A 17,628-nucleotide genomic window follows, 5' to 3' on the forward strand; every position below is an offset into this window, starting at 1 on the left:
TGACTACCTGGGTCAATGTTTGACTTCTAATGTATATTGGCCTTTATTATCTGGGTTTATGCTTCACTTTAATATGGGTATATGCTTGACTGTCTGGGTCTATGTTTGACTATCTTGGACTTATCGTGACTATCTAGGTCTTAGCTTGACTATCCTAAGTTTGACACCAGTCTTATTTTTTATATACACATTTTATTGTTTATTTTCAGCCAATACACACCCGCAAAGATAGAAGATCTCGCCGAACGCCATTTGCACATAGTCGTCAATCTTCCTTGACAATGGCGACGAACTGTGAATGCCGAAAACTGTCGGATTTCCGCGAACAGTTCCGAAAATTAGAAAAGGACAAAACTGCAAAGAAACCATGCTGCGTCAGCGACAAGAAAAATACCAAAGCGAGGTTAAATCGCCTCGTTCCTATGATCAGGATAATGAAAAAATACAATTGGAAAACGGACTTTATTGCCGACATGATATGCGGTCTTACCGTCGGAATCATGCAGCTATCTCATGGTATGGTATATCTAAAAAGAGAATTATTCAAACAGGGATACGTTACTTTTTAGTTAGATTCGGGGACATTTGGCTTTCCTCAATTATGAAGTTATTACTTCAGTTTATTTTTAATAATACCGGTATACTGACCACGTTTCTGAGTCTGTTTCCTGCTTTTGATCATTTTGATGAATGTAACAAAAATGAAAAAAAAATGGTAGTGACTCGAAATTAGAATCCAATCCAAATGGTAAGTTGAGAAAACAAGGATAATTTACAAGCCATCTTAAACAGTTTTATGCATTTATTTCGGATTATTTTTGGATAGATCAGCCAATTTGAACAACAACTACTACCAATCGCAAGTATGTAACGGTACAGTTGTTTCCCTTGTATTTATATTACAGGAATGGCGAACGCTATGTTGGCTGAAATGCCACCGGTTGTCGGCCTTTACATTTCTTTCTTCCCTGTTCTAATATACTTTATATTTGGTTCGTCTAGACATATCTCAATGGGTTAGTATAAGTCAATTTAACAATTTTCCTAATGAATTAATAACTAAGCGTAGAGATCATTTTTGTACAAACAACATTCAAATAAAGTTTAATAATAATGTGTACAAGGGCGCTTTCACATACTGAGGTACTCAGTTATTACGAAATGTTATTTCTTCAGACATGAATCATATAAGATATTTTAGCCAACCATATAAGACGCAACAGGAACGTCCTCGTCATAATAATTATGACATAATAACTTCCTAATAACTTATACGAAGACTGACGGAAAGGGCCTAAAAGTTGCGATTGGGAATTGTACTCTTGATTCCATATATGACATTGTCGAATTAATGATATCTACTTACTATTATAGGGACTGTTGCGGTGGTTAGTCTTCTGACCGGTTCTGTAGTGGCTAAGTTTTACGTGGATGACAATGGAGGAAGCAAGGACACGTTGCCTGGCAACTCGAGTCTCATCAGTAACGGCACATTAGATCCGTTTGAAGACTCAAACTCTGAACCCTTCCTGCCAGACTCGACAAAACTAGGGATAGTGATGACGATCTCGCTGCTTGTTGGATTTACACAGGTCTGCACATGAATTAGTCAAATTGCTATGTTTACCATTGAATTCCAGATAAATTCGATTGCATGCAATTATTTTCACAACATTTTATAGTGAATAAAATATATTTTACAACCAAAGCATTGTCTTTATCTAGATAAAATTCATCACGACGTCATGCACTTGTTTTATAAGTTTGATATAGGTACAATAACTCTCATAGGAGTTATTTCCCTTCCCTTATTTATGTTTTGGTTTTAAATAATAATGCGTTAAAGAGAGAAAATAAAATGGAAAAATACATTTTTTTAAGATTGAAAGAGTGGTTTCCTATTCTTATTTCAAAAAAATAGTAATAATAAGTTACACTGGATATTTGCACGAAAGATAATAAAATAAGCAAAAGACATGATTTTAAGATTAATTGTGTTGTATTCAGATAATAATGGGTGTATTGAGGCTTGGCTTTGTCACAACATACATGTCTGATCCTCTTATTGCCGGGTTCACAACTGGAATAGCTGTTCACGTGGGTACCAGTCAAGTCAAACATATTCTAGGCCTTAAAATCCCTCGTACAGACGGCCTCTTTCAAGTTGTCAAGGTATGTAGTAAATGAGAAAGGAACAAGGTAAAATAAAATAATAAAAACAAAAACAAAAAAAAAACAATCAAAGCATCGATTTGAATATTCGCGCCTTGAGCATTTCATGGAAGTTGCATAATTTTCATTATTCGATTGATATTTTGTGCCTTAAAGTAGATTTATATAGACACAGTTATATCATTATGTCATAAATACATAAGCATTAATTTTACAAGTGCGGCCTTCAAATATGATATCTATCCCAATCTTTTTATTTGTATTCTAGAATCTGCAACACTATTGGAATAGTAATATTATACTTAAAAACAAATTTTTTTGTGTGAAATCTTTACGCTTTTTACTTTTGTCATTTTTCATGTCGGGTATTGTTGTTGTTTTCATACATTTATTTCTACAACAAAATAACGTTGTATGATAGTTTCGAGACGTTCTATTGAAAATATCAGAGTTTAATCGTATACATGTACCTAAACATACCTGGAGTGCAGGTTTTTGTTACCCACACTACAGTTACCGCACTGTCTTTGAGGATAAAAATAAGCATGCTCGTTGGTAAGTTCTTTTTTTTTTAGATTTACTTGTTGTGCTGAGAGGGAAAGAGATAACAATAGAAAAGTTATTATCAGATGCTCGTACATTGGTATTTTTTTCTGGAGTTTCATATTTTTTCGAACATTGGACAGGTTTTTATTTTTGCCTTTGATACAAAATATAATGAACATCAAAACACTCGACAATCTGGCATCGCCCTCTCGTACTAATCAGATAATCAGTTCTTTCTTTTGATGCTCTTTCTATTACTAATTTATAATAATTACAACTGATAAATATTACGTGTATTATATCTTATATTGTTTACTTACTTAAATCATACATCAATTGCCAAAAACGTTTCGGTTTAACTAACTGAAAAGTATTATGTTTTTTAAACAAGACATACAAGTTTATCTTTGAGAGGATCACACACACAAATATTGCGACCCTGATAGTCTCGTTGTTCTGTATTGTCATCCTATACCTGGTGAAGGTCCATATAAACCAGAGGTTCAAGGCCAAGATGAAGATGCCTGTACCCATTGAACTGTGTGTGGTGAGTTACTTTTATATGTTGTCATTCTTAATTTAAACAACGTTACGCTATAGATACCCCAACCCCCTCTAACAGGACTGTAACGTCTGTTTACTGATCGTAGTTAGCTAATTTTACACCTTAGATTTCACAATTCAAAGGACTGCTAACATATTGAACAGTTTTTGGTGAGCCAAACTTTATAATGGTGGCTTATGTGGTTAGTACCAGCTCTAACTTTGATACGAATATTGGTTTCTTTGGTCTTTAAATCTGTTATATTACCCCGTTAGAATGGACGCTATTCGTTACGTCAGTCCTGTGATCAGGTGAGCGGCCTGTTTACTAGCTGTTTTGTCGCGATCATCGACATTCTCTAAAGTTACGTCGACAAAGATAATCAGTCTGTGTCAAGGTGTGTTTGAGGTGCCAAAAGATGATCTTTCTTCTCTAAAAATAATTTTAAACTCGCCTCTCTCCAAAATTTGTGACTTAATTTTAACGTCATAATCGACGTCATTGTTCACACAATCGTATATCATTTTCATTCTTGCGATAAAAATATACAAGGAAATCTTGCTTCTTCCACAGCCTCACATTGGAAATGAATTTTATACTATAATATTTTTTAAGAATAAAGTCTTTTTATGTACATGTAAATTAAATTTGTGTTCCAGGTAATAATCGCAACGATTACATCATACTTTGCCCATTTCCACGAAAACTACCATATCAAGGTCGTTGGCAATATGCCAGCAGGGTAAGTCACCGCTAAATTTAGTTACATGAAATGTGTGCGAATAAATAAGTATTGAGTAGCGATCGATTCTTAGTACATACATCATGCTTTTACGACAGTCACTATTTATCCGAATGCATAAACCGCCTTCACTTCTTAAAGACAGGAGGCAGGAGACAGGATGATATCAAGTATAATTATTACTTGTTTGCTCTAATTAGTACGTTACATAAATTACTTTCATAATATATTGTTCTTTGCCATGCGGATGGCTCTTTAATAACTGCTGTAGACTGTTATATGTTTTATTATTTAAGGCCACTTCGCTATGCAATCTGTTCATGTACTTTTGAATAATTAAAGTCAGCTTTTTAACAGCCTTATATTATTTTGCTTATGCAGTGATATTAATTCACTCCACAGACATAGACATATGCTGTATCATATACGCATTATTTAAATATGCTTATTTTGAATAATGCTTGATAATCAGACACAGAATGACAGGATGCGATCACAAACAAATGCTTATTAATTAAGCACTTAAAATAAAAAAATAAGCCTTTGCAAGACTCATTTACTGGTACCAACTTCGAGTCTTTCAGCTTTTTTTGCGACTCAGAAAAATAGACTGACGGACACCAGACGACACATTTTGGACTCCGCGGTAAATTAAATAACTTTATGGAATTATAAGTAAAATTAACAAATAATGTAAGAATGTTCAAGTTTAACTATTTAAATTTATTTATGTAAGCCCTCAACAACCAACCATGCGCATTTTAACTCTCTATTAATTTAATTCACGTAGGAAAATATACGTTAATTACTAATGCAAAACTTTCCCGGCACAGAACCTTGACTTAAACTTTATTTCTGATAATTAAGTTCTAATTTAAAAATAAAATAATTATTCAATTCTTGTTCAAGTTTCCTTAAGTATATTTTCTACTGAAAAAAAATTACTTTTCAATGTAAAATAATATTTTACTCTAATGATTTCAGAGGTTCTCAGTCGCGGCGTCCTCGCTGCTAACAATAATCTGCCTTTTATATACGTATTGCTAACAGCTTGCTAACGGTTTGCTAACAATATTTGAAACTTGTGAGTTTCTTAACAAAATACTAACAAAGGGCACCGAAATGGTTGCTTACAGTGTTAACACTGCTAACAGATAATAAAGTACGAGTTAAATTCACACAAAGCGCCATCAATTAAATCGACAAATCTAATATAAAAATAATAAGAATACACAATAATGGGAGATCGGTGACGCAAAAAAACCCCAAACAAAATAGTATTTTCGTATGCATAATTTAACGCTTCCATAAGTAACATCACTTGATAAATCGAAATAAAACATGACGAAGTAATTACACGACGTTATCAAATCGTGCATAACCAAAATGGCTGACAATAAACACTTCCGGGTTTAAGTTTACAGTAAAATTTCCGATATTAGCGTAGGGGTAAGCTTTCAAAAATAATTTACATTGACAATCAGTGGTGTTTAACATTTTTACAACATATCAACCGTATATAACAGAAAATAAATATGCATAGGTTAACTAGAAGGTAAATAAGGTCGGTGAAATGCGGTGCATCACATTACCCCCCTCTTAACAAGGCAAAGATCCATCTGCCTCACAAAATATAACAATCATGAATTATAAACCAGTTTAGAAAAGCAGACTTATGCTTAATTTTCAAAAAGAAAATCAATATTTAATTATTGCCATAATGTTTAATCTGACCTAAATGTCCCTTTAATTCTTATAAATAAAAAAGTGTTCCTTTAACGTCTTAATTTCATTCCACTATAAAAAATTAAATGTCTCTTTAGAAACTACCTGAATGTCATTACGGTTGCGAACATTTATTGCATTAAACCTTTCATATTCAAAAATAAATTACTATTAAACAAAAACACTCTAGTCCAAGACATACGAAAAATACTACAGTTTATACAATTTTAAATACCTATGTCTATATCATCAGAATAATTATCTTGCTTTACAATCTAATATAGTCTCTTCCTCTTTCAAACCGTCTATGGCCATCCCTCGATTTTCCACCACTCCTCCTCAGTCGCTCACGATTTGCTGGTCTTTCTCGCTTATCATCTTTCGTAACATTTCTATCTCCCTCTCGTCTCTTGTTCCGCAGGTCTTTCTTGCTTATCACCTTTCTTGACATCTCTATCTCTCTTTTGTTTCTCATGTGCATTTGCTGGTCCTGATTCACCTCGCACATCTTGTACTTCCGGTCTCTTATTCTCTTTACTTCTGTCTTCATTCCTTGCCTTCCTTTCGCTAAGTTCACTTCTCAGCTCCATTACTTCTTTCCTTTGGTCATGCACTGATTTCTGTAAAGACTTTATCAAACCTGCATTCGCTATTACTTGCTCCCCCACAAAACTTCCGGTTTTTCTTATAATTTCTGACAGGATATTTGTAAATCTCATTTCTCGTTTTTTGTTATCTTCCTCGTAAGATGAGGATGTTTCATCAGATGACGATGATGACTCTGACTCTGACTCTGACTATCTATACCTCTTCAAACTACTTCGTCTAACTCTCTTTCTTGCTCTACTGTCTCCGTCTGCCTTTCTCTTCCTTTCTCTTTCTCCTCCTCGTTCTACCTTTTCCGTACTAATCTCCGTTTCCATGCCTCCAGTCTGTGTCTGTAAACTTTCTTCTTTCTCCACCACATTTCTTCTGTCCTCCTTCGCCATCTCTTTAACAAGTCCATCAGTCGCTTCGTCTACCTTTTCCCTTGCCTGTTCCTCCACACCATCTGCACCATCTAAGCTATCGTGATTATCTGCTCCATTCTATTCTGTCTCCTTTTCCTCTGTCCTCCTTTTGCCCCTATTTGCAACCCGTCACTCCTACTCTCCGTTACACTTGCGCACCTTACGACCCTTCTATTCTCATCTGTCCGTACGACTCTAAAATATAACGCGCCACTAGTAATGGTCAAACCATTAACTTCCTCCAACTCTGATAACTTCTTTGAACTGGCCTTCAATTCTGCTCTTCTCAAATCAATTGGTCCATCTATATCAACGCCTTTCTCTACTTCCATCATTCTCCCATCGCTATCATCTTCTACCTTTTCTCCCATCTATTCCGTTCTTTTTTCACCTATTCCACCCTCCTCTGCTTTTGCTCCTCCTTCGCTCTCACCACAATCTTCCTCTACAACTTTCTCTATATACTTTGACGCCATATATATTTCTGGCAATTCCATTTCCCGGGCCTTATCAAATACACTTGATGACGCTGGGCTTATAGTCTTATTGTCCCACCACCTACTGCTCTCTTCCTTGGTTAGCATTTTCCAATCTTTTTCTCCTACTAGATAAGGTTTGTCATTGCACACAAGAAAGGGTTCGGAGGCATCAAATCCCTTTTCATTCATTATGGCCTGGTGCCTAGCAAAATATCTTACATGGCTAAACAAGGTGTTCTTCGTCTTGCTCCTAAAACGGCAGACTCTTTAGAAGAAAGGATGGTCATCATTTGACACGTGCTGTTTGTAGATGTGCTCTTCTTTTTGACTTTTTGAATTGATCTCTTCTCTTCCTTTCCTTAAACAATGTAAGCACAGGTATGCTCTTCCCCTGGGATGTGTTTTCCGGTTCATATCTTAAAAATAATTGATGATTTTAGGATCACCATGCATATGTTGCATAACGCCAGCCCCATTTCGCGACAGAATAAAGGTTCCTATGTTATTAACGAGCTCCATCTCTGTATCACGATTCATAAGTTCCTCGGTGCTGTATTACGACGACGTCTTTGACTCAAAACCACTTTACGCAAAATGCCGACTCATGACGCACGACCACACGACGTAGACTTCGTTTTTTAATATGTACTACTTAGACCTGCAAACCCCTAGACCCTGTAATATTCGCTCTTATACATAAATGTTTTCCTTCCATTATACCTGAAGAACACCTGGTTGTGAAGGTTTAACTGGCATTGCTGTAAAAGTGAAATAACTTTTAAATGAAATTAAAAAAATATAATAACACAATATTTTGTAAAAATTCTTAATGACTAATGAGTAATGATTTAATGATTTATCTTCGTTTTCTTTTTCAGCACCTTGATCCATCTGGGTACATTCGTACCTAAATATAGTTTCAGTTTATCGTGATGGAACATCTTTTAAGAACCATTTCTTTCGAACTGTAACAAATAGTTCAATGACGACTATTTTTCTATCACCACAAGCGGACCATCATATTTCTTTTCTAGCTTTGGTGCGACACCATGCTTCTTAGTTTCATGAAGGTACCACACTAGATACCCTGGATTGTAGATGTTTAATAACCTTTCACCATCATAGAAAGCTTCGCTGTTTTCAGCAGATACCTTCAAATATTTCCTCGCTAACCCGTGTGCAAAGAAAATGTGGTTTCTTAAAAGCTCAACGTAATCACCAGGATTACTGTCTTGAGTACTAGTATGTGCCGGTCGTTCGTAGATAAAGTCTAAAGGTTACCTGATTTCGCGACCAATACTAAGTAAGTTTGGGGAAAGCTTTGTCGATTCGTGCTCAGTGGCTCGATAAGTCCAATCAATGCAACCTAGGTAAAGGTCCAAGACATATTGCTTTTCATCTATATAAGCTTTTATCATCTTGACAATCGTAGCATTAAATCGCTCTGTGATCCCATTAGATTGCGGGTTGCGAGGACTTGCACGAGTTTTCTGAACATCAAGCATTATGCATAATTCTTTAAACAATTTGCTTTCAAATGCTGCACCTTGATCACTGTGTATGCTCAGAGGTGCTCCCCATCTTGAAATGAAATCGTTGACGATTCTAAGCGCGCATTCATCAGCTTGCTGGTTAGGCACCGCCATGACCTCTACATACTTCGTGAAGTGATCCGTCAGGACAAGTATATATTTATTCCCGCGTTTTGAAATTGGGAATGGACCGAGATAATCTATCCCTTATGTATCCCAAGGCGCACCGCTAGGCAAGTGTCCAATAGGAGTTCCTGGTTCTTGAGCTGGAGCTTTGTCGCAAGCACATGTGTCACACTGAGCAACGTTAAGTAGAACATCGTGTTTTAAATTAAACCAATAAAATCTTTGCATGATCTTTTTTTTTTTTGTTTTCTTTACACCTAGATGCCCGGATAACTTTGAGTCATGCATGTGTTGCATAAGTTCTTTCTTCAAGCAGTTTGGAATCAGAAGCAGACGAAACTCGCCCGAACCATTCTGCTTTTGAAATTTCTTTATCAAGATTCCAACTTCTATGAATATGCAATCCCATAAAATCCAAAGGTGCCGAGTGGCGGCAGCTGCCCTCTCCATATCAATGCTTCTAGGTTTGTGTCTTTCAGTTTTTGATTTAAAGATAGGACCGAGGTCAGGGTCTTCTGCTTGTTTAGCCGCAAGCTTTTCAGGCCTGATAGTAAACAGCAAACTGCCCAGCTGGCGAGCACGTCGGTCAAAATCAGATGATCAAGGCTGTTGTCCGTCTTCAGCAGCAACAACTTTGGTCTTTTCATCTGCTTCGCTGGTGTTATTGGAGACCGTACTTTGCGGAGTGTCCTTTACACTACAACTTGTCATTGTGGATCTCATAATTTCTGCACGCCTCTTGCACTTCTTACAACGTTCACATTTAAAGGGCTCTAAATTATCTACTTCCGGGCACTCGCAGTCTTTTGGATTCTGGCATCTACAAAGTGCGTCACAATGACCATGTTTTGACTCTGCTCTGTATTCAATAACAAATTCGAATGGCGCCTAGCAACCACCTAGCAACTTTTCCATTCGGCTTCTTTAGACTGAATAGCCACACCAGGGCTTGATGATCTGTACGAACCACAAATTTTCTTCCTAACAAATTCTGCCGGAAGTACTGAATAAAATACACAACAGCTAGCAGTTCCTTCTCAGTAATGCAGTAGTTTCTTTCAGCTTTATTCAAAGCCCTACTGGCGTAGGCAATTACTCGCTCTCGACTTTCTTGCATCTGGTGCAGTACCGATCCAATACCGACACCACTTGCATCGACATCTAATATGAACTCTCCGCCATCATTCAAAGGATATCCCATAATTTCCGGTCCCGTCAAAGCTGCTTTCAGCTTGTTAAAAGCTTCCTCACACCTATTGTCCCAGCTAAATGCAACTCCTTTTTTAGTAAGGTCTACCATAGGTCTAACTACAGTTGCAAATCCTTTAACAAACTTTCTATAGTAACTGTCGGTTGCCACAAATTTATAAACCTGCTCCGGATTTTCTGGACTTGGCCACTGCAAGATTTTGGCTATATTGTTTGGGTCAGGTCTAACTCCATCCTTGAAAACTGCATGACCAAAAAACGTTTCTTCGGTCTGAAGTAAAAATGCATTTGTTCGGTTTTATTTTCAACCCAGCCTTCTTTATTCTATCTAATACCTCATCTACTCTAGCAATATGTTCTTCAAAACTTGACCCGTATAAAATCACGTCATCAATATAACTAAGGCAAGTGACCCAATTCAACCCTCAGGAGGCACTCTCCATACACCGCTGGAACGAACATGCTGACCCATTAAGCCCAAACGGCATTCTTTTGATTTTAAACTGCCAATATTTGCATACAACAGAGCTCTTAGGGGTGTCCTCTCTTCTAAGTGGTATCTGAAAATAACCACTTGTCAAATCAAATGAACTGGAGAGACTTAAACCTGTCACATCATCAAGGCATTCTTGCACTCTTGGGAGAGCAAACCCACTCGGCTTCACCAATTCATTGACCTTTCTGTAGTCCACACATGGCCTCATTTCTCCAGATTTCTTTCTCACTAAGACAATTGGACTGGCCTCAATAACATCTTTCTTTAAAATATCCTCTATTGCCTGCTTCTCCTCATTACCATGTGCTAAAGGTACACGTCTCGGACGCTGCTGATTGTTGCTGCTTCCCCTGTATCAATAGTATGTTCAACTAGGTGGGTTAAACCTAAGTCCCATTCATTCTTCGAAAACGAATCTTTATACTTCAGAAGCATACCACCTATTATATCCTATTAATGCCTTGTGTAATCTCCTATCATTTTTCGAGATTTTGTCTGGATGAAATTAACTATATGAAATACAGCCTCATCAATTGTAGTCGGCTCTTTAAACAGTAAAATTGCCGATATTAGCGTAGGGGTAAGCTTTCAAAAATAATTTACATTGACAATCAGTAGTGTTTAACATTTTTACAACATATCAACCGTATATAACAGAAAAAAATATGCATAGGTTAACTAGAAGGTAAATAAGGTCGGTTAAATGCGGTGCATCACAATATATATTTAATATATAGAGAATAAACGATTCAAAATACATGATAAATACCATACTGCCGCTATTTAGGAGAGTAGTCAAGGGATGAAGGATAGAACACATTTTTGAGTAAAACATGAAATCACTCAAGCGTAACAATAGCGAGTTGCCATCTTGTCTTGCAGATCTCAATTTCTCAATAATCCGCCATTTTCAACTAAGTGTATTGGGCAGTCCATCATTTGATTTTATTTTCAATTAATAAACATAGCAGACGACGTCAGTTAAAATCTGGTCGTATACAGCAGACGATTTTGTCTTCTTACGACAACACTAAATCATATTTTCAATCGTTAAATACGCGAACAAGTTTAATCCCGTTTTACTTTTTTTGAGATATTAAACACCTTTTTCTAAAAATTTACCATCACTTGAGCGGTTTACATCGAAAGAAACACATCGGTACTCTATTCTATTTTACAGCGAAAGGCATTCATACGGACACAGGTAAACATTTTAATATATGTTTTCATAATTTTACAGAGATAAACTGCCCATTAGTCAATCAGATAAGAGGACTGTTTATTGGATTTTATTTTCCGCTCATTTAACTTTGGCCGTCGTTAAATACATTGACAGTAAGACTACTGTGGTTTAACAGTCAATTTATGTACCTTAAATAAGCAGACGATGTTAACAGATATTTAAACAGTTTGCAGACGACGGTTTGTGTTTCATCCTTTTCTACTTCGTCGGAAAATTCCATATCAAATAAATCTTGAAAAGAGTTTTTATGTTTTCTGATATTTTTTTTACATCATAAATCGGATTTAAACCTTTATAAACTAGTTAATCTATCTGTATCATAATTTGTGTTGTAATCTACTGTTTCTGAATTTTAGAATGTAGTTTTCCATTAAAGTTGTATACTTACTGAAAAAATCTTTCTCGTTATAAGGTTGTATGCGCTCTTCCGCCATTTTCTGAGCATCATCACTTTCCTCCCCATTGTCTATAAAAGTATTGTATATTTCATCGAATTTTTTATCGTTTGTTTCTCTAGCTCTTTTCCATTAATTAACATCAGCCTCATTATCTTCAAATCTACAGAATCTACCTCATGCTCGCTATCGCTCAACTCATCTGTTTTCGTTTCTTTGATTTCTTTGTGTTCAGGACAACATCCGCTTTTGACATGTCTTTGCACGTCGTGATTAGTGTCGAATATTTGCCCACAATCATGGCAAGCTTGTCCTTTACTTTACATTATTTCTTCCGAATTATCTTCGTAATTATCTTGCGACCTCTTTGGTTCTAAGTAATTCTCGATGTGATCTGTTTCAACTCCAGCTGTAGAATGATTAACTTCTGGAAAACCGTTTTCTTTTATAGAACCCCCCAGTGGGATCACGTGACCCTCGTATTCAGCATTTTTACAACATGCATTTTGTTCAATAATTTTTTTTCACTGATTGTCTGGAGTTAACGGTTTTAAGTCCACTAATAAATACCCGTAAGGATACTTGGTAGCTTTTGCAAATGGTTTCAAGACCTTTTCAGTATTCCCTTGGTACATCTGCCAAGCTTACGTCATCACTGATTGCTTATCTACCGGGTTATTAAACAAAATTAAATAGTTACAATTCCTTTTCTGTGTAGGATCTTTGTTTCCAAACAAATTCTGATTAATTGAAATGACCGAGAGAGACCTGTGATGAGATCCCTCCGTAAACAAATCTGTAATGCGTTTATCTTTGCCAGATTCAGAGAACAAATCATCAATGATCAGTAGATTGTTGACTTTAGTATCAAAGTAGTCGTCGTCATCTAGGTCGGATGGTGAAGCTTGAATGAATTCTACTCTTGGAAAAACAGTTCTCTTTATGAAGGTGTATAAAGGCTGCCATCGTTTATAAAGCCACACAGTCCTTTGAATTTTGGGTTTAATTTTTTAATCATGATTGCAGCAAATCTTTAACCATCGTGGTCTTCCCACAGGCTGAAAATAAATATTTTATAAATTAAAATTAATGCAAAGTGATACGAAATAAAACAAGGTAACAAAGAATGCAGAAAAAAATAAAGGAAAAAATCTCATAAATTTGAAAGACAAATATATGTAGTGAATTAAAAGACTTTAACAAAATGTTGAAATTATTTTTAAAATGTCAAAATATTTTTAATTTAAATTATCAAATCTATATTGAACTACTGAAATGCTGAATATTTTAAGTATTAAGAAACAGTAAGTTGAAAACAACAATTACCTGTAGGACCTGAAATCATCATGCAATATGGATGTTGAAAAGTCAAGTCTTTCCTGTCAACCTCTTGTGCTGACGATGGTGGTGGTGTCACTCCAACCATCGGTGGTGGTGGTAGAGGAGGCGCTCCCTGAGGAGTAGGAGGAGGCACTCCCAAATGCGCTCCCTGAAGAGGAGGATGATGAGGAGGCGCTCCCTGTGCCCACACATGCGATTCGTGAGCAGGTGGAGGAGGCGCTCCCAAATGCACCCTCTGGGGAGGAGGAGGAGGATACGCTTAACTTGCTCTTTCATGCTGTTGTCTCTGGTGTCGTAACATAGTGTCTCTTCTCGAAAAAACTTGATGACACTCTGGACATTGTATTTTATCCATCCTCTCAGTTCCAAAGCCAAACACGTAATGAGGCAAATACCTATTTTGTCTTGGTTTTATAATTATATTTCTTTCTGACAAATTCTACGCCATCGTTTGCACACACCTCAACCAATCACAGGCTTGATTCTTTCAGTTCGCTTATATCATATTGATCAGATTCATTAGTGTTTCATTTCTCTTCGTGTGAGCTAACGGAGATGTTCTTAAATCATTTTGTATAGTGTTTATAGTCATAGCACTAAAGAAATTGTATAATATTTGTATTTAAGAAAGTAATTTTCTTGGTCTCGCCCGGCTCTTTCTTAGTCTTGCCTGGCTTTTTCTTAGTCTCGTCTTGCTTTTCTTAGTCTCGCCTGGTTTTTTTCCTGTGTGTTCTTGATTAAATTTGAAATATCTGAAGGATACTTTAATGATCCTATTTTAGTTTTTTTGTAATAAAATTAAGAAAAAAAAATATCTGTGTATATATCTCTTTTTCAAAGTTTATTATTTAACTAGAGACTAATACTGCATTTTTCATTATCATTTTAGTCGTACAACAATCAACATGGCTTATACATGCGAACGGTGCAAAGTAGTTTCACTAAGCTAAGTAAGCTGCTCCAGCATAGAAGAACAGAAAATCATTGGCAAATATATACATAACCTAGCTGCAAGAAGATTTTCAATACAAAACAGAACTTAGATCGTCATATGAAGAAACATGCCGACGAAAATTCTCACTACTGTCCAAAATGTCTTAAAGTGTTTACAAGGAAAGATGCGCTTGATGAACATTTTTCACAACATGAAAATCAAAGTGGTGTCGGAATGAAAAGAACTCATCGGGTCAATGGATTATCCATGTCTGAATTATACACTTACATCCTTTATTAGCAAAAGTATATTGAATCTGAAGGGTATATTTATGAATGAATATGGGAATACGATTTCAATCTAATCCCATCATGAAAGAATACATCGAATCTTTGGAAATAGTTTTGCCCTTAGAACCGAGAGATGGCATTCCATGGTGGACGTACTATGCATTTAAAATGTATGCAGAGACCTCGGCTGATAATCAGATTAAGTACTTCGATGTGACATCTCTGTATCCATTCATCAATAAAACAGGGACAATACCCTTAGGTCACCAAAATATTATCACTGAAAATTTTGAGTTTAAGGAATTATGAAGGGTTAATTGAATGTTAGATCATTCTACCAAAGAAACTGTATATATTCCCGTCTTGCCAACCAAATGCAATGGAAAGCTTAATATGTTCACTCTCTGTCGCACCTGCAGTGAAACATATGAAAATGGAAATTGTAGCCATATTGATGAAGAAAGAGACTTTACAGACACATGGGTCACCGATGAAGTGAAGATGGCTTTATAACAAGGTTAGAAGTTACTTAAAATTTACGAAGTTTGGCATTTCAATGAAATAGCCAAATACGAACCTCGTACCAAAACAGGTGGTCTTTTTACAGTATATGTGAATACTTTGTTGAAAGTCAAACAGGAAGTCAGTGGTTGGCTTAACTGGTGTAAAACTGAGACAGACCGACAAAAATATATAACACACTATTTTGAAAGGAAGGGCTTCTTGTTTCATCTGTCAAACAAGAAATAAAGAACGTATGTTTCATAAATGGTGAAGCAGTCCAGTTAGACTTGGCATATAATACTGATTTTATAGAAGCTTCTTTGCTGCTGCAGCATACACAACAGCTCAAGCCCGATTAAAATAATACAGTTGTTTACAACCATTAGGTTAAAGGGTTTTGTATTGTGATACCAATTTTGTTGTGTTCACCTCTGTACAGGGTGAGTGGGATACTCCATTCGGTGACTTCCTAGGAGATTTAACGGACGAAGCTCCAAAATATCAACAAACTAAAATCGCCACTGGGGGACCAAAGAACTTTGCATATTGCTTAGCAAAACCAAACAAAAAGGTCAATCTTCTATTTGTAAATTCAGGGGAATAACGCTGAATTTTAAGAACTTAATGGATATAAATTTTGATACTCTTAAAGATATGGTTGCGGGACAAATACAAAATCAATGCATTTAAGTTGTAGACAGTAAAAGAAATCTCTAAAAATAGAGAAACTTGCCACATCATAACGAAAACTGAAACGAAAGATTACAAAATTGTGTTTGACAAGAGAGTGTTGTCTGAAAACTACAAATCATTCCCTTACGGTTATTAGTTTTTATGTATTTATTTATGTATTGAAAATCACCATGTTTAATTTTTATTAATGCATTTACTGAAGTACATGTATAGATATTGTATTTATGTATTTTACATTTGTTTTAATTAACCGAGACTTGCATATTTATGTTGTAATTATTGTAAATTAAATGTGGCTAAAGTCACAAAAACTTATTATTCTTTTATGTCCGTCTTATCAAAACACAGACTGCAGGCTAACGCCAGTAGACATCCCTATACCTTCTTAAAAATAATATAAAACACTTAACAGTTAAATATGTATTTAAGATTGAACATTCAAAGACAATGTTTATTTATATTTCTGATTAATTGTTTATAGGATTAAACACTAACTACATTAGCAGACAGTTTAAACTATCGCATTTACTTTCTGAACGTTTAAACTATAATTCTTTCTCTCTGAACGTGGTCCATACCTCTCTACCTTTATCTTTAATTTATGAAAAGATAACCTAATACCTGATACATTTTGTCTGTAGAAATTGTTAAACAAATCGTCAAGATAAAATGCCGGTTCAAATTTGTCAAGCAAATGTACATACAGACTAGACAATAGTGGACTAGACTGAATGTCTGCCTTTACCTTTTGAATAAAACAATCGGCTTATCTACGTTTGAATATTTCAACAAACACTTTCGGACTGTATTGCAATGGGTTTAGCCATACATCTGTGAATCCATATTCATTTAAAATAGAATATACCTAAGCTGCCCAGGAGATATAACAATTTTAATGAAAACCTGTGGATGAATATAAAGCAGACTTTAAGTTTTCATGTCTGTTTTGTTGTTTTGGATGTTTACGTGTTTTGTGATGTCTGTCTTGTTGGATTGTCGTTGACGGTAAGTATTTTCTCAACCCCCCCTCACCCATTTTACCCCCCCCCCCAACTTTTCAGCCTTACAGCCCTTATCCCTTTAATTCCCGTATGTGCTTGTTTTAGTTGATATTATTTCACATTATATGTCACACTCTTTTCACCCTTATGTCCGCTCTAGGTTTTTTGAGTGTGTCGGGGGCCGCGTCCTGTGAACGTTGCCTTTGCCTTGTTGATCTTTATTCTTGATTTTTTTAAGATAGTATTATTTAAATGAAGAATATGTAAAAAGAATCTTATTATTTGAACATATCTTTGAATATATAGTGGACATCGGCCTCCGAATAAACTGCTCCAGTACATGTACTGTGTTTTACGCCTAACAATGACTTGCACAATTTCAAGTGAATCCTTTCTATATCCTTAGATTTTGTAAAACCCATATTGTACAAGAATAATTTAATGTTGAGGAAACAAATGCATCAAAGAATCGGAGTGAAACGGAAGGGGTCACATTATATTTGTTAATATCAAGGAGTAAAACATTTTTGGCTTTCCTAGCTTTTCCTGTAGCATACTGATAATGAAGTTGAAAGGACCCCGTATAATTAAAGACTACACCCAAATAGTTGAAATTATCAACATTCTCTAATAAATTATTATCGAA

General features: G+C 35.7%; 1 protein-coding gene across 1 annotated transcript in view; it reads left to right on the forward strand.

The window, feature by feature from the left end:
- Positions 1-247: 247 nt before the first annotated feature.
- The window catches only part of LOC132746531 (prestin-like), a 30,054-nt gene continuing 12,673 nt past the window's right edge, over positions 248-17,628 (forward strand). The window contains exons 1-6 of the mRNA XM_060735715.1: positions 248-516; positions 906-1,016; positions 1,375-1,592; positions 2,008-2,172; positions 3,110-3,265; positions 3,922-4,004. Coding sequence (XP_060591698.1) covers positions 282-516; positions 906-1,016; positions 1,375-1,592; positions 2,008-2,172; positions 3,110-3,265; positions 3,922-4,004 — 968 coding nt within the window. The 5' untranslated portion in view covers positions 248-281. The remainder of the gene's footprint in view (positions 517-905; positions 1,017-1,374; positions 1,593-2,007; positions 2,173-3,109; positions 3,266-3,921; positions 4,005-17,628) is intronic.

Source organism: Ruditapes philippinarum, unplaced genomic scaffold (genome assembly GCF_026571515.1).
Source record: "Ruditapes philippinarum isolate M1 unplaced genomic scaffold, ASM2657151v2 ctg3745_1_1_1_1, whole genome shotgun sequence".
Classification (NCBI taxonomy): Eukaryota; Metazoa; Mollusca; class Bivalvia; order Venerida; family Veneridae; genus Ruditapes; species Ruditapes philippinarum.